Raw genomic sequence first — 23602 nt, 5'->3', positions numbered from 1 at the left:
ATGCTTTCATATGGACATGTATTTTTTTTTTTTTTTTTTTTTTGTAACTGCATATGGACATGTATTACATTAGTTGTTCTATTTCGGTCTGGTTTCCCGTACCACCTCAAACTTGAATAATAGATTAGTTCGTTCAATGTCCAAAAAAATTAATAGTGTTTACTATTTTTTTTCTTTGGTTGCTAAATTAGGGTTCTGATATTTTTTTCTTCTTTCTAATTTTTTTTTTACTAGAGCTTCTTCCACTCAACTTTCTGATTTCAAACATTGTTTTATACGTGAACAGATACTACGTGAAAAGATATGATTATTTAATCTTAATTATACCTCGTCAACAGATAAGATTCCATAAAAAAATTGTAACAAAATCTGTCCCACTACCCGAAAAGAAAAACCTATACCCTAAAAACAAATGAAATAAAACCATACATAGATTCTGAATCATTATATGCTATATTCTATCGATTACATACCGGATTGAAGTTAGTTTAAAAATACTTGAAACAAATACATGGAGACCTACAATATTATTAATAAGTCTTCTTGATTGTTCACTAACAACATTTACATTTGGAGATAACAATCCACCAAAAAAGTGATTAGATGTTAAATTTGTTTAACGAAATTAAACAATAAGATACCAAAAATTAAGAGTTTAATAATTACAAGACACGATTCAATTAACAAATTTTATTAGAAATGTCAATTAACAAGAGTCTTTCATCCATATTTTTTCCTACCTACCAAAATCGATTGGAACTAAAATTGCTAATATTGTGTAAGGTAATATATTATGTTTTATATGTTTCTAAAATTGCTTATAACCATTAAATACATATATAATGTAAAGATAATATTTTTGTTGTTAACTTTTACACAACTTTTTTTGAATGTCACTGGATGGTTCTATCAATCTAACCAGAACATAATAGGAAATATTTTTTTTGGGATAATCAACATTGTTGCGCATAAGACAGAGTTTAACAATTGGGTTCTACATGTGAGAGGAAGATGGATATATAAGTATTTGAACGGTTAAAGAGGAATTAGTGGTTAGGTTTAGGTTAATATATAAGGGATTGAATTAAACCAGATTCGGTTAAAAAGAAATAGCTATAGTCGAAGAAAAACCAAGCCGATTCAGTTAAATAAACCGGTAGTTACAGTTATAAACACTGTTTATCCACATCATACGTTGACACAGGTGTGGCCAACTCAGCTACTACTACTCCATCCATCCTCGAGATCTAATTAAAAGAGTGGTCTTTATCCAACATCGTCGTCACGTACGTGTTGCTACATCAGCAACGATTATTATTATTATTATCATTTCTAATGCTTTCCCCTATAAATACACTTCCTTCCTTTCTCTTCCTCTCCAGATCTCCTCCTCCTCCTCCGTTACACAGTTTCTAATTTCAAAAACAAAAACAGAAAATCCAATTTGTTATTATATTCAAACGATCGATTCTCAAATTCGTTTTATTTTCTCGGGAAAATTACATATAGAGAAAATGGCGCTTCGTTTACCGCATCAGCTCGGATCTCTCGCCGGAGCTCCGATCAAGTCCCGTGAACCGACCGCATCGTCGGTAAATTCATCTCTATCGGTTTCACCACCGTTGGCGAGGGTGCATAAAGCGATGAATCTGAATCACAAGGCTCACGGAATGAATCCGGTGTTGGCGACGGCGCGAGCGGATCGGTCGGTGGCGTGTAAAGCATTCGCGGTGGAGACGACGGAGGAGCGAAGAACGCACAAAGAAGGAAGGGTCGGCGGCGGAGGAGGAGGAGTTCCGGTTTTCGTGATGATGCCGCTGGATAGCGTGACGATGGGGAACGCGGTGAATCGGAGGAAGGCGATGAGAGCGAGTCTCCAGGCGTTGAGGAGCGGAGGTGTGGAAGGGATCATGATAGATGTGTGGTGGGGTTTGGTGGAGAGGGAAGCTCCGGGGGGTTATAACTGGGGAGGGTACGATGAGGTGCTTGAGATGGCGAGGATGGTTGGGCTCAAGGTTCAGGCTGTTATGTCTTTTCATCAGTGTGGTGGTAACGTTGGTGACTCTGTCACGTAAGTACCTTCTTCTCTACATTGATCTTTGTATTGTACGTTTTTTATTACTAAAGATTGCATCTTTAAGCTTTGGTGTATGTTTATGAATGTTGAGTTTGACTAGGATGAGTCTCTATATGAAACTTGATTAAGATTTTAGAATTGAAATGAAGAGAGGCTTGGAAAATAGCAGATTTTGATCAATTGGGTACGCCAAAGTGTTCAACTTTTCATTGACGTGCACGGGAATTGCGATTTTGGTGTGTTCTTATTGGGAACTTTTTATTGTCTTCTCCAGTATTCCTCTGCCTCAGTGGGTTGTTGAAGCGGTTGACAAGGATCCAGACCTTGCATTCACTGATCAGTGGGGAAGAAGGAACCACGAGTATATATCTCTTGGTGCTGATACACTCCCACTTCTCAAAGGCAGAACACCCGTGCAATGCTACTCTGATTTCATGCGTGCTTTCCGAGACAACTTCAAGCATCTTCTTGGAGACACCATTGTGGTAACTGCACCTTCTCTTTTACCCATTTCGTGTCTCATATCAGAAACATGCCTCTTTGACTACCTCTGTTTCTGTACTATGTTTGTTTGAATGATTCAATTTCCGTTGAATTCGTTTTACAGGAAATTCAAGTGGGAATGGGACCAGCAGGGGAGCTGCGTTACCCTTCATACCCCGAGCAGGATGGGACATGGAAGTTCCCAGGGATTGGAGCCTTCCAATGCTATGACAAGGTAACCACTCATTAACAGCCTCTGCCTCATTTTGCAAATAATGTAATAATACTGAACTGTGTTTACTTGCTATGATTGATGCCAGTACTCATTAAGCAGCTTGAAAGCTGCAGCTGAGGCGTACGGTAAGCCAGAGTGGGGCAGTACTGGCCCAACCGATGCTGGTCACTACAATAACTGGCCAGAAGACACTCACTTCTTCAAAAAAGAAGACGGTGGTTGGAACACAGAGTACGGAGAGTTCTTCCTCACATGGTACTCTCAGATGTTGCTGAATCACGGCGAGCGTATCCTTTCCTCAGCCAAATCGATCTTCCAAAACACTGGTGTCAAACTATCAGCCAAAGTCGCTGGAATCCACTGGCACTACGGGACACGCTCACACGCCCCTGAGCTCACAGCAGGATACTACAACACCAGGTTCAGAAACGGATACCTTCCCATAGCTCAAATGTTAGCCAGATACAACGCCGTATTCAATTTCACATGCATAGAGATGAGAGACCACGAGCAGCCGCAAGACGCGCTTTGTGCACCAGAGCAGCTAGTGAACCAGGTGGCTTTAGCTACTCTAGCCTCGGAAGTTCCTCTAGCTGGTGAAAACGCGTTGCCTAGGTACGATGACTACGCCCACGAGCAGATCCTCAAGGCGTCAGCGCTGATCTTTGATCGGAACAACGAGGGAGAAAGCAGAGAGATGTGCGCGTTTACTTACCTGAGGATGAATCCGGTGCTGTTTAGGGCGGAGAACTGGGGGAGATTCGTAGGGTTTGTGAAGAGAATGGGTGAAGGGAGAGACTCTCATAGGTGTTGGGAAGAAGTGGAGCGTGAGGCTGAGCATTTTGTGCATGTTACTCAGCCGCTGGTTCAAGAAGCTGCAGTGGCTCTCACTCACTAAAGGTAGAGAGATTGTGGCATGGTTCGATGGTATATGTGTTTGTATGCTATATAATGCAATGATTATTATGTTGATGCTGAAAAGATGTTAGGCTGATGTTGTGTATGTATCGGCAGTGCCATAGCTCTGTTTTTTTGGGGTCAGATTTGTGGCAGTGTACTCCTAATATATGCTAAAATATGTATATATTTTCTTCTTTTTGTTCTAGTAATAATGTTCTGAAGAAGATTTGAAGGTTTCCTTGAATAATGCGAAATATTAATGACTAAATAAAATGTTTGTAAAATTGTCAAGTGAAACAATAAAACTGTTTAGTGATACAAAATGAAGAAACTGAGACTGTGAAATAGCTACTGGTATTCCGGCGTGTAGTCGTATATTTTGTTATTTAATAAGTCGAAAAAGATTTGTTTGATCCATTTGATAGAGGTAAGTGGTAATAGTATAGAAATGATACATTTGATCCATTTTAATATGTGAGTATGACAGATTTTAGAACTATGGAAAACAATTAGTTTCCAAAATTATTGGCAAAAGCCAAAAAGTACATCAATGAAACCGGGAATTAACACATAAGTAACCTCATATTAAAGCGAAGTGATCTGGATATCATAGATTGCTTTCCTTACATATGAGATAACTTATATTACTACAAAGTCATTGATCAATGCATAGAAAATGGAAATTCTGGCGGCAAAAGGAAATAGCATATGTTGTTTCCATAGTTGTAATTCCCGAAGCATATAGTGCACATATCACTTTCTTCTCCCACAGTTGGAGGCCTATTAGTTCCTTCAAGATTGGTGATGATAAGGTCGACATCTAGTCTTGCAGTTGCGTATGGATTGTTGTCCGTGATGGTAACCGTTATTTGAAGATCATAATTCATGTTGGTTGGGAATACATTCCTCGCGTATTGGACAGTGTGATAAATAAGCAATGCGGAGTCAAGGTGTTTAATGGCATGGTATGATAACATGAATTACATGCCCTTAGTTGTTGAATTAGTTATATTACCTTGATGGTCGGTGATACATGGGAGCTGGAAATCAATGATAGATTGTTGTGTAGTGGGTCTATGGATGAAGATCTGGATTGTTTGCCGCGGAATTGTGTTTGAATGTCTTGTTTGGTGTGAAAAATGATAAGAGAGTAGTGGTTCGTTATTCATTTTTGTGCTTGTGTGAGTATTATTCATCGACCGCACCCTGAGCCATATTCTTCACTGACTCTCCAGTCTGTCTCCAAAAATATTTTAAACATTAGTCTAGATTAACACAAGTTTGTAGTCTTGCTAAAATTCATATTATGAGAACAAATTCTAATGGTTAACTGATATTACTTGTTGGATGAAACCAGAGGCTTGTTGTTGGCCATGTTGGGTGGATTCTTTGGTGGACTGAGCAGCGTTAGCAGTCTTGTCACGAGCGCTGTGTGCAGTTTCCTTGGCAGATTCAGTCCATTGCTCGGCCTTCTCCTGCATATTACCAATATATAAATTATTACATAACCAAATTTATAATTTATTTTTGATAGCCTATTTTAAACAAGAAATGGGATGAAAGAAGAGACGTTAGCTTGACCCTTGGTCTGTCCAGCTTGTTGCAAATTAGACATGATTCTAACAACTCTATCTTATATGAAGTGTTGTTTTTGTTTTCCTGGATAATAAATGAGCTTCAATTGATCAACTGGTTGTTTATTGTTGTGATGAGTAGTGTATCTGTATTGTTTTTTCATAATCAGGACTATGTTCTAATCGAAAAAAAATCAGGATTATGGATTTTGCGGTGACTAAAGAAAGGAGTAAACTCCGGTTGAGAGATGTGTGGGTGGCCGTCTATGTTTTTCTGACTTTTTATTAAAAAAATTTTACTTTGTAAAGACAAGTAAAAAACAGTAAAATTGCACTATAACAAGTTTTATCTCAAAATAGCACACAAGAATGTATATAAATTTCTGAATAACTCTCATTAAAGAATATACTGATTAAATATATTAAAATTTTGAAAATAATGTACATGGACATACAAAAAGAATGTGATTACTGAAGTTTGTGACGGATAAAAACGTATATTGATATCAACATGTTAAAAATACACATAAATACTGGAGCTTGTTAAAGTTCTAAATTTATGCAGATATCTTAAATTTTTCATGAAAAGGTATAAGATAATATTTATTTATTAAATCTTATTTTGTTCCGAATGTTAAAGAAGCTAATGCATTTTGATTAGGCCAAACTTGTGTAAATAAATGCATATTTGTTAACATAATACAAAGTACATCTAATATAAAGTCTCACATTCAAAGTTAAAAGATTCTACATAATATGTAAAAGAAATAACTCATTTCACTTATCGGTCAATTAATTTTAAGTTGAAAGTTCATATAAGTTAACATGATATCATCACATGGTCCATATAATTCAATTCATCTACAATTGATCTGACCCAGAAATTAATCCATAATTTCCCAAGAATAATAGTCAAAGAGTCATCATCTTGAAAATGCATATTAGGAATAAAGTCTCTGATCATAATAGTCGAAAGATCTATTAAGTAGTATAAAGAGATGAGTCAATCTAATTCTCGTTAATTAGTTTGTGAAAGGGTGGGTCGCTCAACAATTAAAAGAGTTGTGTGAAAATATGCGTTGTTGAGAAATTAAAAGAAGTGTGTGAAAAGGGGCATTTGTTCAGAAATTAAAAAAGAAGAGACATACAAAATTAAAAGAGACATTTAAAAACTAAAAAAAGACATGTAAATAGGTGCTTTGCTCAAAAACAGAAAAAAAATGTGTGAAAGAGTGTTAAAGAGACATGTAAAAAGGTACGAGAAAAACATTTGCTCAAATAGTTTGATGATGTAAGATCTTATAAAAAAAACCATGTCCGTAGATTACAAAACTATGATAAAAGATAATAACATCAACACAAGAAAAACATATTTGTTATTTTTTATATATATATATTAAAAATTGAATGTATGTAAATAATAAACTAGACGATAAATATATTTTAAATTTGGATTTAAGTTTTAGTATAATTTAGGATTAGTATTTAGGGGTAGGTCTAGTTAGGATTTAGGTTTTAAGATCATTTTGATTTTTAATTGTTTATTGGATGTTATTGTGATATTTTCCCTTTTGTCCTAGTTTGTGATATAAAAGAAAATGTCTTAGAGTTATATTTATGGGATTTGCCCTTAATATTATGAACTCGACTTATCTATGCAAACTTTAGGTTAATTTGTTCTCCCAAAAATAAAACAGCATCCTTGTTTTCAACCAATCCTTCTACAGCGATGAAACAACAAGAATTTTGGTGGGAAATTAACTTTACTTTTCCTCAATAAAAACATAAATTCTAATTACTAAAATTCGTTCAAAACATCAGATGAATATAAAACTAAGTAATACAATGATTGTTAATATATTATTATGTATACACATAATATATCTTTAATATTAAAAATATTACACTGTAAAATGATTGATTTGAATATTTGATCCTTCGCCGCTGAAAAATCATGTATGATGCAACCATGATTATATTTTTTATTAGTATTTTCAGATTCTTATGAATCCATGTGTATCAAAAAATAATACAAATATATGTTTCTTATTTCTTATTCATCAACAAATCTTTAAAAGGTAAATGTGTAGAATGGTTAATCTGACTCTTTCCATTTGGGTAATTTATGCTTCAACATTTATCTGATCCTCATTTTTCTTATTTGGATTTTTTAACATCAAATCAAACGAAGAAACCACAACATTCATAAGCGTAAACCAAAATGAATTACTCATTTTAGGTTTTGGTATATAAGAACAATTAAAAGAAAAATAAGTTTAAAACAGAAAAGAAATTATAAAATGATTGTTTTATAAATAAAAGATGGCAATTATATATGTTTATAGTTCTAATTGTTTGATTGTCACATTATTTAACAAAATTGGTGAAAGAGATATCTATTCATTGTGAAAATTTATGTCTTTCCAAAAAGTAGTGATTTATTTAAAAACAATTATTGTTGAATAATACATTTGTAACCTATCATAATTCTAAGCTTCACATTTAAATGTATATAACTAAATTATTTAGTATGTGATTTAAAATCATATAATCCAATCAAAATAATTATATTTTCTGAGTTTTTTTACAAATGGGGGTCTAAACATGTTTTGGAATTTTTTATTAGTTCAAATAAAATAATGCTATCAAAAATAAACAATATATACAATCACAATAAAATTAATTTTGCTCATATTATTTCTAATATTGGTTTATTACATTCATCTGTCACAGATTTTAACATATGGTACATCAATACAAAACAAACATTTTAACAAAATAAGCATTTTAACAATATAAGCATTTCAACAAAATAAACATTTTAACAAAATAAAAGTTTTAGCAGAAAATAAAAGTTTTAGCAGAAAATAAACATTTTCACAAAATAAACATTTTAACAAAATAAACATTTTAACAAAATAAACATTTTAACAAAATAAACATTTTAACAAAATAAACATTTTAACAAAATAAACATTTTAACAAAAATAAACATTTTAGAGTTGTTTTAACTATTAATAACATTATTACATATTTATCAATCTTGATTGTAAGCACAATTAATAACATGATGGAAATACAAACATATACTACTTCTTCAATAATAACTAACCGAGTTTCAAAATTTAAATGAAGTAAAAAAATAATCGAGGCATCTTAAAAGTTCTTCGTATACTACACAATCTTGATTATAAGCATCAGAATTTTCACAGTTTTTATTCACTCGCATTTGTCAAAGATGTCTTTGTATAAACTGTATTATCTCATTCTGAGATGATATATATCTAACACTTTGCATTTTGTAAGTTCAAGTAAACATTTACAATTCCATATCTCCAAAATTAATGTGTGACTTATATTAATTTACTATATCCAGTAAGATTTATACCTAATATATACATGGATTTTGCATGCATATAACTTGCTGCGTGTTTTAATCTAGCATATTTTTTTATTTCTCTTTTAAAACTCATTCATGCGATAAAAAGAACCTAAACATTATTACTATGAACACAATCTTTCAAAAAAATTGATATGTTTAGAAAGAGTATATTCTCATTGTATAGATGCTTGAATGCATTGCTTATGTATAGTTTTTCAAATAAAGATTACTTTGTTGGTAGATAATATCACCATAAAATCTTTAGTATCCCGAAACTCTATAGAAAAGTGCAGTGCTACAGTACGTATGAGGTTCGTCTACCAGGCGTGGTCACCATATTCATTTAGTAGTACTATAGTAGGATCTCAGAACTGTTTATTTTAAGACTCCTATGGATGTAGAGAAAGGATTGTCTTAGTTACCGACCCAAACCAAAGTTTTTGGGAATCCTTAAACCAGATTCTAAGATACCAAACAGTTTGTCTAAGATGATGTTATGATTCCTAGAAAATATTGATTTGAACATTGAGCCAACTGTTTGAAAGTAATTTACACCTTGGATCAAACCAAAAGAAAATTCAGTCAAGATATTTGATATTCAAAGACTAAAATCTTATATACATATATATATGTATGTGTGTGTGTGTACATATGTGTTTTTATTATATATGTAATTAACTGGATCATGATATGATTTTAATTATGATGGATCTAGAAGTTTGCTATCTGGTAAATAATTTAATTTTAAAACACAACTAGGAATTACACATTTAAATTAATATATAATGTAAGTTCAAACATTTGAAGTATATATGTATATACATTTACAATTTAGAAAATAGGTCTATTTGTTAATTTTTTGATCCATCAACGCATAAATTTTTTGGTAAATGCAAAAAGATGTAAGACTCTTTACATGTCTACATATATAATTTAATTTTTAAAAAGAACTAGTAATTCCACTTTTAAATTAATATATAATGTAAGTTCAAATTTTGTAAGTATATATGTAAATACATTTACAATTTATAAAATATGTCGATTTGTTAATTTTTTGATCCATCAACGCATAGCTTTTTGGTAAATGCAAAAAATGTAAAATCTTTACATGTCTACATACCTAATTATATATATATATATATATATATATATATATATATATATATATATATATATATATATATATATATATATGCAATCAAGAAAGGAAAATAAATCTTTGTTTAGTTTTCTAGTCTAACTTGACTAAAATACGAAAATATCATAAGGACAATTAGTCTAACTTAACTTGAAATTAACTGTTAGAATTTCACACAATCTTTTTTTATCTGAATTTTTTGAGGATGACTTCAAACAACAAGTATTCTCTCACTTTGAGCTTTAATGATAGAGATTTATGAATTTGACAGCATTTTTTAGGTTCAAATAAACCTTTACAATTCTATATATCCATAACTAATTCAGAGCCTTCACTCTCTCCAATAAAAATATACCTGATATATATATGGATTTTGCATGGATATAATGTGCTACATATTGACAAAAAAAAATAAAATAATAATGTGCTACATATTTGATCAAAAAAATAAAATAAAATAATGTGTTATATATTTTAATCTATCATAATCTTTATATTTGCATCGTCTAAAACAAAACTTAATTAATATTTGAAAACCTTTCAAAATCACTAATTCTAAGAATGCTAAAAATTATTACTTGAATAGATGAGAACCTGAATATTGTTACTATGGACAGAATCATTTGTCTCTGTATTTACTAATATACAGTTCCCAAAATTTTTAATTGAATAGTTGAAAACCTTTAACAAAATCTTGCACGACATCTTTTGGTAGTTTCATTTTAAATGTAGTATATTATACTTTTTAGATCAAATATAAGCATTTATAAACACTATTATGTATTTTCCAAGGATATGAACAAAAACTTATAATAGCTCAAACGTAGCTATAACGTTTTCAGTTATGATGTTTTACTCTGTAATATGCTAATATAATTAATTTTGGTTTATATATTAAAAGATGTATTTATAAATGAGTCTTAGAATTATTCAATTAGTTTCTTTTTGTCTTAAAAATTATTCAATTAATTCGGTAACGAGTCTTACAAATATAAAAAGTAATTTGTATTGGTAGTTTTAAATCCATCATTTCATAATTAATGTTTATTAATCTCCATTTGTATGAAGAGATGGATGAAAATATGTTTTTTATGACCAATGTAATTTTCAGTTATATTTTGGTCATAACAAGTACTCCCTATGTTTTTGAACAAGTGTCGCTTTAGCATTTTTTTCTTTGTTACATAACAAGTGTCATTCTACAATTTCAATGCAATTTATAATTAATTTCAGTCAAATATTAATTGCAAAATGCATTGATCTTATTAATAAATTTGTTTATCTCAAATACTATTGGTTAACTAATTGTAATTAATGAAAACATAAATAAATTTCAATCATTTTCTTAATATGTGTGAAAATGTGTAAGTGATATTCTTTATGAACCGGATGGAGTATTGCTTACGAGCATGTTTCTGTCTTTCTTTGAGAAATGTCTCCATCTTTTTTAAGTTTCTTCTTACAATTATCGCATGATTACGTAGGTCTAACCTTTATTGAACAAATTTCAATTATTTTGCATGACCTACAAATTTCAATCTTTTACTATTAAAAGATAATATTACAAGTAGTTTTTGTTGCGTTTAGAATGCCTAAAACATATGAGTTGGTGCATGCATGTTCTCAATTGTTTGTTTGATTGATATGAGTTACTGTTTGATTGATAAATGATTCATGGAGAAGGTACATCAATTTTATTTTGCTTTGAGTGTGCATATTGTTTGTGGTGTTTTGCTTTGATGGATGATTGTCTTTCTTTCTAGCTGGACTTTTCACTTGTAAACAAACCAGCTCTCTCAATCACAGAGATGGCTCGGAAAACGGATGACGTCTACAACAACTCTCACTCTCATCCGTCTAACATACTTGTTTACAAGTGTCAAACCGAAAATAACCAGAAAGCATTGAACCAACACAATTCTCAAACCGACTCAATTGCATTGATCTAAATTTTTGCATTTCCCTAGAGTATTAGACTAGAAATCTAGAATGTATATCAACATGTCTACTCTTTATAGAATCAAAGCACAGTAAAGGATGAAATTAGACAAACAATTAATCTTGTTTTATACTATTTGCTTAACCGAATCTTGAATCTAAATTGGAAACAGTGCAATCCAAAACCAAACCGAATTTTTTTTGTAATTAGCATATTGGCTGGAACACCTTTAACCTTGGACTATAAAAACAGTTACAAAATTCAAGTCAAACAAAAACGCACTCATATAAACGTGTCTCTGTCTCACTATACCATTTCTGCTGTCTTCTTGATTTTACTCAAATCCAATGAAACCCAAAATTTTGGATCAAATATCCAAAAAGTCTTCCAAAACAAAACGGAGAAGGAAGCAATAGCGAGCGGTATATGGCTATGCCGGGATGTACAGAATGGAAAAAAGGGTCAAGGCTGAGCAAGTAGTGCATTAGAGGAGCTTGCTCGTCCTTCTTTTCGATGGCCCTCCTGGGAACATCTTCATGATCCATCCTAGAACCCTTTCCACCACCTAAAGAGAGAAAGTGATTAATGTGTGTGTACCTCATCTTTTCCAGAGAAGAAAGAGAGTGTGTGTGTGTGTACCTCATCGCCTTCATCTGCAATCGGTGGTCTCTCTTGATCTACATGAGAATCTGGCTGGTTTGGACGTGAAACATTGTCTATCGCCATATTCTGTGCTGTTAGTAGCTCTAACCTCTGCGTCTGCACTTCAAGTTTTCTGGATAACTCTTTATTCAACTCCTATGGTTACCAAACATGAGAAAAATATAAAGGCCTTACGAAACAAAATGTACCTAATAAACACACAAACATTAAACGAACATATATAAATGGCGTGGGATTTTGAGCCTATGAGGACGAAACTATATACAAAGCACAGTCAGGCATGTTGTTACAAGTTGCCTAATATAAAGAAGACACGCTCTAGTTCATGCTTTTCAGTTGATGTTAATGTACCTTCACATGCGCACTTCGAGATAACTCAGATGACAATGCTTGCACCAGTTCCTCTTTTTCAATTGCCAACTGCAGCCAAAGATGCAAAATAACTCTCATGTTGTCATCCACATTGAGAAATGGCAGCATCGTAACACTTGAAGAGTATTGATTCTCACAGCTAAAGAACAAAAAAAAATCTGAGATAACTTCACATAAATAATCCATGAATACTACCTCAGCAATCAGCGTATTAATGTTATCAATCACTCTCATCTGATCAGCTGGGACACTCAATGAAAATCCTTCAAGAGTTAATTGTCCAGTTTCAGGAATGATAGCTGTATTAGACGAATCACTTTCAAGCAGCGCAGTAGAATCTGTTTCCTGGTTGGAGCTCCTCGACATAGCATCTGAAATGGCTGCACCAAGAAAACATAGAGGAAAATAGGATTATAAAATATAAAACTCCATACTAGTATCCTGGTTTAGAAGACTACACAGACCATCAACTAGAGTCTACATTAAACTTGAAATTGTTTTCTAAGAACGGACAAAGATGCAGATATGTGAGTTTAGATATCCAAAATATGCTTCACATTTCCATAATAATGGGCATATATTTCTATGATTTTATAGGAGGACCATTACCGAGACCTTCGGTAGAGGTTGATGCGTTTTTCCTGCTAGTGGAGCTTTTACCGAGGTCAGTGGATTTTCCACCAGAGGAAGCTTTCTGCACCATAGTCTGTAGGACCTTCTTTTCTGAAAAGGACGATGAAGAGTATAAGATTTATACAGAATTTGTAGGATCACACTACTTTGCAGTGTACTTACCTTCCTGAAGAGCTTTAATGGTAGATTGTAAGTCTTGGCGATCTTTCTCTACGCTCTGTAATTTTTTCCTATAACAGGTGATAGTTAAGACGAGAATTATATATCTCAAAAAATCCATAGGAATTACTGGTAGGTAAATAACAATACAGTAAAGAGCATACTTGTAAGATGACATTTCTGCTTGTGCATTCTCCAGTTCCCTCTCCAGCTTTAACTCACTAGATCTGAGTCTGAGAACCTATATATGTTCCACGATAAAGTCAACCGCTAAACAGATGAATATGAGCATCTGAGGGTAGAGGAAACAAACATCTTCACAGCTTAAAATTCAAAAATTAAACTAAAAATGTCATTCCACACATTTGCAATAAGTTAAAAATGTTATTTCGTTCTTAAGAACTAATGTGGTAGTTATTACCTTATCTTCCAAACTGATGACTTCAGAAGCCAGTATTTGGGAACGCTCATCAGCAGCATTACATTCGAGCTGTGCATTTGCATACTCAATTCTGAAGGATTCAAGTTCCGCCTGTAAGGAAACAGAGTTGAATTAAGTAACAGCTTTGGGAAAAATATAGACAATAGCTACAGCAGATGACTGAACACGGCATACGGATGCACACATCCAGAATCATACTCAGGAATACTCAAATTTCGAGTCTCATAAGTAAACATTGAGCATTTTGGATAACATGTAAGTGCAGCAAAATGCAAAATGCAAAATCATTTTTTGCTAAAATATACTGTTAGGGCATAGACAACTAGCATTTTGTATAGGTAGTTACCAGGATACTAACCAATTTTTTTGTTGAGTATAGATTGTTAATAGGATACTAACCATTTGCTCTTGGATCTGTTGCTGAAGCTTCTCCATATCCTCTTTTAGTTGGTTGACAATACTTCTCTGGATGAAACAGAAGCGAGAACAATCATTACATGAATCCTTGTCTCATATGGAGGTTTGTGACTATTACAAAGATCAGTGGACACAAGTCAACAGTAGATAAGACATCGTTCACTCTCAGTAGTAGATAAGCCTAGTAAATGCTAAATAAGTAGACATCCTGAAGAAACAATCTCAAAATTATTTGTTTAACAACCATCTCTGTCTCACTTGTGAGTGCAGTAATGATTAAATAGTTTTAAAATGGTTTAAGAGCATGGCACTTCAAAAAGAGACTCATTCACATCCGTCCAAATCATGAACTATAAGACTCTTTGCATCTCCCATAAATCCCAAACCACAAGACAGAAAATTCAGGCGAACAATGAAGCATGAGTAATGTAAATAATAAGTCAACTACTAGGAACGGTTAAGCTTGTTCTCTACGTATGCTGGACACTATGAAACTAGGATGCCATAACTCTTCAAGTACCTGCTGATTATAAGTGTCTGTCATCGAAGAATTTTCAGATGCTAGGGATGCTGCCAGAGCACGTGAAGCATCAAGATCCCTTTGCAATGAGAACTTTTCTTGTGTCAAATCCTCAATATGCTACAAGTGGAAATATGAAACCGTAGGTCAAAGGGTGTAGAAAGAGCAATAGTGAAGCAAGGATCCTGAAGTAACATAAAATTAAAATGCAAGACAATTTAAAAAGAACATAAACCACAAGTGAGAGGCATCAATCACAAATCTTTGACAAATTGCTTCATCTATCGTGTGAGCAATTCCCACTTAACTATTCTAAATGAGAAAAGCATACCCTTTCTCGCTCATTATCAAAACATAACTTTCAAACTATTTAGTAGCATATCGACAATACATATACAAAACAAAAGATGGTGCAAGAAATAAGTATATTACCTGTTCCAGAGTACTAAAATCATCATTTTGTTTTGGCATGGAGTAATCAGTAAAACCTGGCATTACTCCATTGGCAACAGGAAACAAAGGACTCCTGGATTTTTCAAATGGATAAGGAGATTCACTTGTAAATGATGGTCCATTGCTGTCTATTTTCCCATGCTGGCGTGAAGATAGTCCAAAACCATCACCGCCAGTTAGTTGGGAACCACTAGGCGTAGCCAGATCCGCCTCCTTCTCAGGGTGTTGATACAGAGTCTCTGGAGCTCTTGAAATATTAAGGGAATCAAGGAAAGATGGACGATTTCTCTTCACACTTGCTTCATTTATAGCCGAGTACAAGGGCGAAGAGCTTGCGATATTTACGCTGTAATCCGAAGATTCAGACGGTCGAGATGATGTTTCGGGAGAACTGAACAAATAACTGCTAGACAAAGTTGGCTTCTGCACAATGCTGCTGCTACCTCCTCTTACCTCACCAGTTCCCTGTTGGTTTTTATCAACTTCGTGTGTAGACCCTGCCATCCTGGTAGTAGGTTGTAGAGAGTCTACCAACAAAAAAAAAACGTAAATATCAGTTAGGTTGTTCCCTTTAAGGAACACACTACATTGCTTCACCAATCTCATAGGATAAAAAAACGTACCTTTTCTGGATGGGTTTAATCCACTACCATGCAAGAAACCATCCATTTGTATCGAGGTTGGAAGCAGAGTGCTTCCAGAAGAAGGAGATGTGCCTTTGGGAAACCCATCACTTTGATCCAAATTACCCCTCGATTGCTTGTATATATTATTGCTATAAGGTACAACTTCAGGCATATTGTTCACTGTGCCCTCATTCGATGAGCCCTTCAGCTCTAAGCTACTAGAGAAACCAGCTGTTCCCACTGACCCATCTCTCTGGCTTCCATCCTTAGGGGCTACATTTGAAAAGGATAAATTATATACATCTCCAGAGAATGAGGACTTGGATTGGGTTTCGTTGAAGGGAACTCGTTGAGGTCCATTAGACATGGTGGATGCAACAACATGTCCATCTGAATCTGGGAGAGTTTGCTGTGTAATATTATTACTCTGTGATGCCTTTTTTGCTGCTTTTTGCTTGCGGAACTGCTCAAGCTGAACCAACCATAGATATTAAGACACATGTGAGAAAGAAAGTCACAGCCTTTATAAGAAAGAACATTGTATCACAGATCAATCCCAATTCTAATGATCATGTTCAGATTTAACGATGATGATGATTGATATACCTTACGGCGTCCAGCTTCGGCGACCTCCTGCCGCCGGGAACTAGGCTTAACCTGAGCTGCTGATGCCATTGACACAATGTCCCCAACGACTTCAATTCAATCCCCTTGTCTTGTTAATTGCCATTCGAAATCGCCGATTACAGCAGCTTGGGAAGAATCATCATTCAGGGAATTTTTGATTTTTCTTTTTCTAAAGGGTTTTCGATCTGAAGGAGGATCGTTGGTGGAGTTATTATGTCAAATTTTGGTTTGTTTCCTTCTACGCCAGATCTCTTCTCTCTCTCTCTCTCGTAATTACATTACATTCTTTTTTTTTTTGCTGGTTTAAATTTTTTTGAAATGCTTTATTCATTTTTTTTCTTCTGAAGTTGTGAAATTCTTTCTATTTTTTTTCTGAAGTTGTGAAATTCAGTTTTATGAAGGTAGTTTGACACACGCTTAGCAGTAAAATTCACATTTATCCAAAAACTAAAATGATGCATTGACATGTACTTTTTTCTGAATTTTTTTTTGGTAAAAACTTTTTAGCCGGATGATGCTAGAATGTTGGAAAAAACTTGCAAGTTACAATATTTGTATTCCGGTAAAGAGGTGAAACTTTTTTCGAATTTTATAATTGCATACACATTAAAAAGTTATTGGTTTCTTATGTTTGAAAAATAGTTTTTCATAAAATAATTAAATTATTGACAGTTTTTTTTTGGAGAATTCATAACTATATGATATGCTATGTGTATTTAAATTTGTACAGGAGAAAAGCCAATAGTTAGATACAATGTTTTTATATTCGATTCAAACTCTTGATCGGACTAACAATTTTAGTATTCCATACATAATCTACTTCAGAGTTAATTAAAAATTCAGTAATAAAATTTTGTTTTCAATTCACGGTTTAATACTGGTTGACTCGATAAAATTAAAGAAAACTTGATGTTATTTTGAAATTTTATTGAACTTATGATGTAACTTTTAATCATATTTATGATACGTGAAAATATATAAATAGTTTCAAAATTTCAAAATATTTAAATTTCATATTGTAGCATAATATAATTTAAAAAAATATAATAAATAAAACATGTCAATTTATTATTTTTTATAAATAATAGTCATTATATTTTGAAAATTTATTACTATTTTCGTATTATTTTAAAACAACTATTAGTTATGTTTTTGAAAACTTAAAAATACAGCAAAACTATAAAAAAAAAATCAAAAGCTGAAAACTAAAATCCAAAACCAAAAAGCTGAAAATCAAAAATCAAAAACTAGTTCAAACCAAAAATTTGGAAAATGGAAGTAACAAAACGTAAATTGAAAATGCAGTAAAACCCTAAAGGACTAAAACCCTAAAAGGGAGGGCATTAAACAAGTAGCAGCTGCTGCTTCTAGAGTCTTCTCCTTCGTTTATTAAAAGTCCGACGCTTCTCTCCATCGATCTCGCTTGCTCATCCCATTCATCTCTTCCTTAGCTTCTCCATCGTTCATCTTCTTCCTTCTCAGCCGCCATGTTTCGTTTCGTGTCCAGTCTCGCCTCCAAGGCTAGGTAACAACTCACTTGTCTTCCTCTTATTGATTTAGATCTCTCATGGGTTTGCTTAATTTCATCTGGGATCTCTAAATTTGCTTGCTTTCTAATGGGTTTCTCTTGTTCTCTGTGCTCTCAGGATTGCAAGTAACACAAGACAGGTACTTTTGCATTTGGTTTGCAACTCGATTTGTCTTTGGTCTTATTAGTAACTCTGATTAAGTCTCGCGTGTGCTCAGGTTTCCAGCAGAATGAGCTGGAGCAGGAACTATGCAGCGAAAGAGATTAAATTTGGGGTTGAAGCTCGTGCCTTGATGCTTAGAGGTGTTGAAGAGCTTGCTGATGCTGTTAGAGTCACTATGGGTCCCAAGGTACTTTATCTATACACGTGGATTTGGCTATAGCTTCATCTAAATGCCAGTTGAATCGTTAATGTGATCCTGTAACTTTGAAGGGACGTACTGTTGTGATTGAGCAAAGTTGGGGTGCTCCTAAAGTGACTAAAGATGGTGTCACCGTTGCCAAGAGCATTGAGTTTAAGGATAAAGTGAAGAACGTTGGTGCTAGTCTTGTGAAGCAGGTTGCTAATGCTACTAATGATGTTGCTGGTGATGGTAAGTTATCCACTTTTGATTGAAAATTCTTTTTGAGTCAGTTGTGAACTCTTTCTAACTTGTTGTGCAGGTACTACGTGTGCTACTGTGCTCACCAGGGCGATATTCACGGAAGGCTGCAAATCAGTTGCAGCAGGAATGAACGCTATGGACCTGAGGAGAGGTATCTCCATGGCGGTTGATGCTGTGGTGACAAACCTTAAAAGCAGGGCGAGGATGATCAGCACGTCTGAGGAGATTGCTCAGGTTGGGACCATTTCTGCGAATGGAGAGAGGGAGATTGGTGAACTTATCGCAAAGGCTATGGAGAAGGTTGGCAAAGAAGGTGTGATCACAATCCAAGTAAGTGACTCTCGCTGGAATGATTGCTGGTAGATTGGTCAAGGCACTTATGCTGGTAAGGTGACTTGCAGGATGGAAAGACGTTGATTAATGAGTTGGAAGTTGTAGAAGGGATGAAGTTGGACAGAGGTTATACTTCCCCTTACTTTATCACCAATCAGAAAACTCAAAAATGTGTAAGTTTTTTTTACTCCCACTACTCAATCAAGTTACGTGATGCTTCGAATCAGTTATTTAGTTTACAGGGCTGTGGTTCAATATGTAGGAACTGGAAGAGCCTCTCATTCTTATCCATGAGAAGAAGATCTCCTCCATCAACTCTATAGTGAAAGTGTTGGAGTTGGCTATGAAGGTATGTATGCTATATCTCCATTTAGTAGATTTGGAATCGTTATGTCTTGGAACTGCTGTGTGAAAGGTATCTAATTTGTTGTTCAAATGAAAACTTGTAGAAACAAAGACCGCTGTTGATTGTCTCTGAAGATGTGGAAAGTGAAGCTCTTGCAACTCTTATCCTTAACAAGCTACGTGCTGGAATCAAGGTATGGAATTTGAACAACTAAAACGTCTTAAGTGTTTAGAGGTTATGATCTTGTTTAGTTTCTGACTGATAATCTACCTTCGTATAGGTTTGTGCCATCAAGGCCCCAGGGTTTGGAGAGAACAGGAAGGCCAACTTGCAAGACCTTGCTGCCCTTACTGGTGGAGAGGTGAAGTTGCATTATCTTATGTGTCCGTATTTCGAAATCTACAATGCAAAAGGGTTGGCTAAAGGTCAGAGTATTTACTTGGATCGATATAGGTTATCACGGATGAGCTTGGCATGAACCTAGAGAAGGTGGATTTGGGCATGCTAGGGACCTGCAAAAGGGTAAGTCTTTGAAATCTTTATGATGTATAGATGTAGCTCCTTGTATGAAGTCAGACTGATCCGAGCGTTGCCAGCATATCCTTCTTGACAAGGACTTCTAAGTGTAGTTGACACTTGTCTGGCTATTTGTAGGTTACTGTTTCCAAGGATGACACTGTTATTCTTGATGGGGCTGGCGACAAGACGGCCATTGAGGAAAGATGCGAGCAGGTAACTGTTAGCCTTGTGCCCTGATAAATCTAGATGGTAGAATTAGTGTGCAAGAAAGTATGATGTGGCTGCAAGATGTGAATTAATTGCTTTGGTATTGCAACTAACAGATTAGATCAGCAATTGAACTGAGCACCTCGGATTATGACAAGGAGAAACTGCAAGAAAGATTAGCTAAGCTTTCTGGAGGAGTTGCTGTTTTGAAGGTGATATCATGTTAAAATGTTTCTGTAGCTTTACATATAGAAGCCTAAATTGCAAGTTTCTTGACATAAATTCTGGATTTCTGGGTATAGATTGGAGGAGCAAGTGAAGCTGAGGTTGGTGAGAAGAAAGACAGAGTGACAGACGCTTTGAATGCCACTAAAGCAGCTGTTGAAGAGGGTATTTTGCCAGGTATGTCTCCCCTAGTGAGAAACACATCTTTCACATAAAGCTAAAAAGTTTACTGAGAAGAAACAAATGAAAACACTTGCAGGAGGAGGTGTGGCTCTTCTGTACGCAGCGAGAGAGTTAGAGAAACTTCCAACAGCCAACTTTGACCAGAAGATTGGTGTGCAGATCATTCAGAACGCTTTGAAGGTAATCAAATATTTAAAACGAATGCCATATTTGATCTTCTGATGATTCTTAAGAAGAAGAGGTTTAACTGATTTTGGTTGACCAGACTCCTGTTCACACAATAGCTTCAAACGCTGGAGTTGAAGGTGCTGTTATAGTTGGCAAGCTCTTGGAGCAAGATAACACAGACCTTGGTTATGATGCTGCTAAAGGTAAGTTAACAGTCCTTTATGACTTTCACTTTTAATCTATATGAAGGTTATCTTTTAGCTAACAGCCTAACACTGGAGAAAATGAAAAATAGGTGAATATGTGGATATGGTGAAAGCTGGTATCATTGATCCTCTGAAAGTGATCAGGACCGCTTTGGTTGATGCTGCCAGGTAAATCAAAAGCTAAAGCCCTGCCAATACTCAGTTCTCATTGTCATAAGAAAAGTCTGTAAACATACTTGTTTGTGGTTGTTGTTTTTAGTGTGTCATCTCTGTTGACGACAACTGAAGCTGTAGTCGTGGATCTTCCTAAAGATGAAAGCGAGTCCGCAGGAGCTGGAGCAGGCATGGGTGGAATGGGAGGCATGGATTATTAATTACATCACTAAAACTCTCGTCTTTTCTTTTCACCAATCATCACCTTAACTTGAGAGAGAGGAGGGACACAATTCTTGTAGGAGTCTGTTTTTGCCTGTGTTTGCCCAATAAAAACAATTAAACAGGTCATTTGCCTGTTTTGCTATATGGATCTGTTTATTACTTTTGCCTAATTTAAATTATACAAATAGAGCACACATCCACTTTCTTCACGTTGAGTTATGCTCGCGGCGACATCAATAGACCTCCATGAACCAGAGCTAGACTCATACCTTTCAAGTTTCAATCCTACCAAATTTATCTTTTCGTCGGTTTAGTGAATACAGTAAATAGTTTTACACTTTTTACTTGATGTCGCCGCGATTTTGAATAATAAGAAAACATTTTTCATTAAGGAAAGGAAACAACATGCAAGCACAACACAACATTAAACAGGTGATGATAAGATGCAGCAACAGACAAGCAAACACAGAAACAACAAGAACAATGATCCAAACTAGAACGCAAAAGAAACCAAACACATCTTAAAGCTAGAGACAATGGATCTTAATCTCTCTCAGACACTCTCTCATGGAGACACCAAACCACCTCCTGAGCTGGGAACAGAACCGCCACCATTACCTCCAATACCAGGAAACCCCATTGCACCACCCAAACCACCAAACGCACCAGACCCACCAAGAAGCGGTGTCCCGGATGGGAGAGGCAACGTCATACCGGTCCCACCACCTGGCATCCCCATGAATCCGCCTATTCCAGCAGCACCACCGACAATGAAGTTCTTTTGGTCGTCGAGAGGGGCATTGACGGTAGGAGCCTCAGCTTTGGTAGGAGAAACAGCTCCTTGAAGAGGCAGTGTCTGAGTCTGCTGCAAGTTGCGAGCACTTGAGTGGGACACAAGCAACGCAGCTGCAGAGACCAGAAGGACTAGGTTGGTGAGTGATGAGAAAGTCATAGCCATTTTGTATTATTACCACGAACAAATGTGATGTTTTGTGTTTGATTTGATAGCATGTATGCTTGGAATGGGATGGTTTATATAGAGGAGGAAAGTGGCAGAGTACAGTTGAGAGTTGAGGATAATAAATTGGATTAAGAGACGTAATTTAAACAAGACGAAACAGTTTTAATGCCTTGTCCTCAAAAGTTCACTGGTGATGATACTGTCCTCTTTTATTGGAACATGTAATGGTTATGTGCATGCATGGGCTTCGTGTGTCGTGACTTTGATCCGTTCACAAGAAACTATGAAGTTGGTTACTTGGGTGGTTCGGTTAAATTTAATAAGATGCATGTGAAGTTATGTTTCATTCGTTAACGACTTGTTAAAAGCTAACGAGAACATAACTATGGGGTTTTTAATACGTTGAACAAATCACTTTTACTTGTTTGACTTTGACATTATGACTCTAATTAAAGCTCCTAAAGACAATTTCCAAAACGGTCTGGGTGAAAAGCAGAGCCTGAGCCAATCAAAGTTCTAAGCCTGAGCTAATCGTGCTGTGCAATCCATAGCCAATTGTCAATGCCACACTGGATAAACCACTTGTTAGTTGTTACTAAAACAGTTTTTTTTCTTTACTTTGGTCAACTTTTCACTTCCATCTTCTTCCAAGACAAAAGACATATGAATAAAAACATACTAATATGAAAGGTTAAAGGTGAAACAAAATGCAAAGAAAAGAAAAACTGTAAGTGTGTCCACTGTAACAAAATCAGTTACACAAAGAAAGGATACATACATTATGACAAGAAAGTAAGAGATCAACAAAATTGTTATAACATTTCCTGTACCTCTTAACAATGGTCAAGTTTTATTCAGCGAGGAAACTATGAAAGTAAGGATAGAAAATGAAATTATTAATCCAAGAACCACATGACATATGTATATGACTTTTAGGATAAACTGATTCCATCCATAAATATCAAACTGTATAGTTCATGCCTGAAGAGACTATATTCTAGCTTTCTTAGTATAAGTATTTAGTACTATACCATCCAGTGAGCGATTAACACAGAAATAGCTTTCCTCTCACGTAATCTTCTAACCCTAGATTACCCAATCAAATATGAACAAGAGTAAAGCAGAGAAGAAAAACTCGTGCTCTTACTCTTCACTAATCTTCATTCTTCACTATATGTTGTTACCCAGTCAAAACCTCAAAAAACCACCATGCCGTAGCTATTTAACATAACTAGTCTTCATGCTGTAACAACCTTCTTCTGATTTCTGAGTTCTAAACTAAAAGTTCTTGAAACGTATTATG

At 34.8% G+C, this 23602-nt stretch overlaps 5 protein-coding genes across 5 annotated transcripts; 2 read left to right on the top strand and 3 right to left on the bottom strand.

Moving 5' to 3' along the window:
• Positions 1-1381: 1381 nt before the first annotated feature.
• On the top strand, positions 1382-3921 carry LOC125607043 (beta-amylase 1, chloroplastic-like). Its single transcript, XM_048776588.1, has 4 exons — positions 1382-2071; positions 2352-2562; positions 2685-2795; positions 2881-3921. Exons 1-4 carry the CDS (start codon positions 1515-1517, stop codon positions 3691-3693), a joined length of 1692 nt encoding a protein of 563 aa, XP_048632545.1. The 5' UTR covers positions 1382-1514; the 3' UTR covers positions 3694-3921.
• On the bottom strand, positions 3746-5310 carry LOC111208093 (late embryogenesis abundant protein 1-like). The gene is made up of 3 exons (XM_048776589.1): positions 5266-5310; positions 5036-5170; positions 3746-4931 (listed from the first exon to the last, which is right to left on the bottom strand). The coding sequence occupies exons 1-3, from the start codon at positions 5308-5310 to the stop codon at positions 4884-4886; spliced, it is 228 nt and encodes a 75-aa protein (XP_048632546.1). The 3' UTR covers positions 3746-4883.
• Positions 5311-11832: 6522 nt separating this feature from the next.
• On the bottom strand, positions 11833-16915 carry LOC125607042 (protein BLISTER). Its single transcript, XM_048776587.1, has 13 exons — positions 16620-16915; positions 16011-16485; positions 15367-15914; positions 14935-15054; positions 14397-14462; positions 13977-14087; positions 13720-13796; positions 13559-13626; positions 13373-13486; positions 12959-13143; positions 12743-12811; positions 12368-12526; positions 11833-12293 (listed from the first exon to the last, which is right to left on the bottom strand). The coding sequence occupies exons 1-13, from the start codon at positions 16686-16688 to the stop codon at positions 12213-12215; spliced, it is 2142 nt and encodes a 713-aa protein (XP_048632544.1). The 5' UTR covers positions 16689-16915; the 3' UTR covers positions 11833-12212.
• Positions 16916-17899: 984 nt separating this feature from the next.
• Positions 17900-21480, top strand: LOC125607041 (chaperonin CPN60, mitochondrial-like). The gene is made up of 17 exons (XM_048776585.1): positions 17900-18165; positions 18287-18308; positions 18387-18518; positions 18602-18761; positions 18832-19103; positions 19175-19279; positions 19369-19455; positions 19556-19645; positions 19733-19813; positions 19906-19974; positions 20107-20184; positions 20295-20390; positions 20481-20580; positions 20663-20766; positions 20852-20957; positions 21050-21128; positions 21220-21480. Exons 1-17 carry the CDS (start codon positions 18128-18130, stop codon positions 21332-21334), a joined length of 1734 nt encoding a protein of 577 aa, XP_048632542.1. The 5' UTR covers positions 17900-18127; the 3' UTR covers positions 21335-21480.
• Positions 21481-21698: 218 nt separating this feature from the next.
• Positions 21699-23114, bottom strand: LOC106415391 (glycine-rich protein 5-like). The gene has a single exon (XM_013856082.3). It carries the CDS (start codon positions 22294-22296, stop codon positions 21904-21906), a length of 393 nt encoding a protein of 130 aa, XP_013711536.2. The 5' UTR covers positions 22297-23114; the 3' UTR covers positions 21699-21903.
• Positions 23115-23602: the final 488 nt, after the last annotated feature.

Source organism: Brassica napus, chromosome A3, assembly GCF_020379485.1.
Source record: "Brassica napus cultivar Da-Ae chromosome A3, Da-Ae, whole genome shotgun sequence".
NCBI lineage: Eukaryota > Viridiplantae > Streptophyta > Magnoliopsida > Brassicales > Brassicaceae > Brassica > Brassica napus.
The sequence above is the reverse complement of the archived record's forward strand: the minus strand, read 5'-3'. Positions and strand labels throughout refer to the sequence as shown.

Excerpts from the sequence above, each read along its gene's own strand:
- LOC125607043 (XM_048776588.1), top strand. The coding sequence starts at position 1,515 with ATGGCGCTTCGTTTACCGCATCAGCTCGGATCTCTCGCCGGAGCTCCG. Across the intron at positions 2,072-2,351 it reads AACGTTGGTGACTCTGTCAC|TATTCCTCTGCCTCAGTGGG; the intron begins GTAAGTACCTTC and ends TGTCTTCTCCAG. Across the intron at positions 2,796-2,880 it reads CCTTCCAATGCTATGACAAG|TACTCATTAAGCAGCTTGAA; the intron begins GTAACCACTCAT and ends GATTGATGCCAG.
- LOC111208093 (XM_048776589.1), bottom strand. The coding sequence starts at position 5,310 with ATGTCTAATTTGCAACAAGCTGGACAGACCAAGGGTCAAGCTAAC. Across the intron at positions 5,171-5,265 it reads AGACCAAGGGTCAAGCTAAC|GAGAAGGCCGAGCAATGGAC; the intron begins GTCTCTTCTTTC and ends GGTAATATGCAG. Across the intron at positions 4,932-5,035 it reads CCTCTGGTTTCATCCAACAA|ACTGGAGAGTCAGTGAAGAA; the intron begins GTAATATCAGTT and ends TTTTGGAGACAG.
- LOC125607042 (XM_048776587.1), bottom strand. The coding sequence starts at position 16,688 with ATGGCATCAGCAGCTCAGGTTAAGCCTAGTTCCCGGCGGCAGGAGGTC. Across the intron at positions 15,055-15,366 it reads ATTTTAGTACTCTGGAACAG|CATATTGAGGATTTGACACA; the intron begins GTAATATACTTA and ends TTCCACTTGTAG. Across the intron at positions 13,797-13,976 it reads TCATCAGTTTGGAAGATAAG|GTTCTCAGACTCAGATCTAG; the intron begins GTAATAACTACC and ends GAACATATATAG.
- LOC125607041 (XM_048776585.1), top strand. The coding sequence starts at position 18,128 with ATGTTTCGTTTCGTGTCCAGTCTCGCCTCCAAGGCTAG. Across the intron at positions 19,104-19,174 it reads AAGGTGTGATCACAATCCAA|GATGGAAAGACGTTGATTAA; the intron begins GTAAGTGACTCT and ends GGTGACTTGCAG. Across the intron at positions 20,581-20,662 it reads TGAAGAGGGTATTTTGCCAG|GAGGAGGTGTGGCTCTTCTG; the intron begins GTATGTCTCCCC and ends AAACACTTGCAG.
- LOC106415391 (XM_013856082.3), bottom strand. The coding sequence starts at position 22,296 with ATGGCTATGACTTTCTCATCACTCACCAACCTAGTCCTTCTGGTCTCT.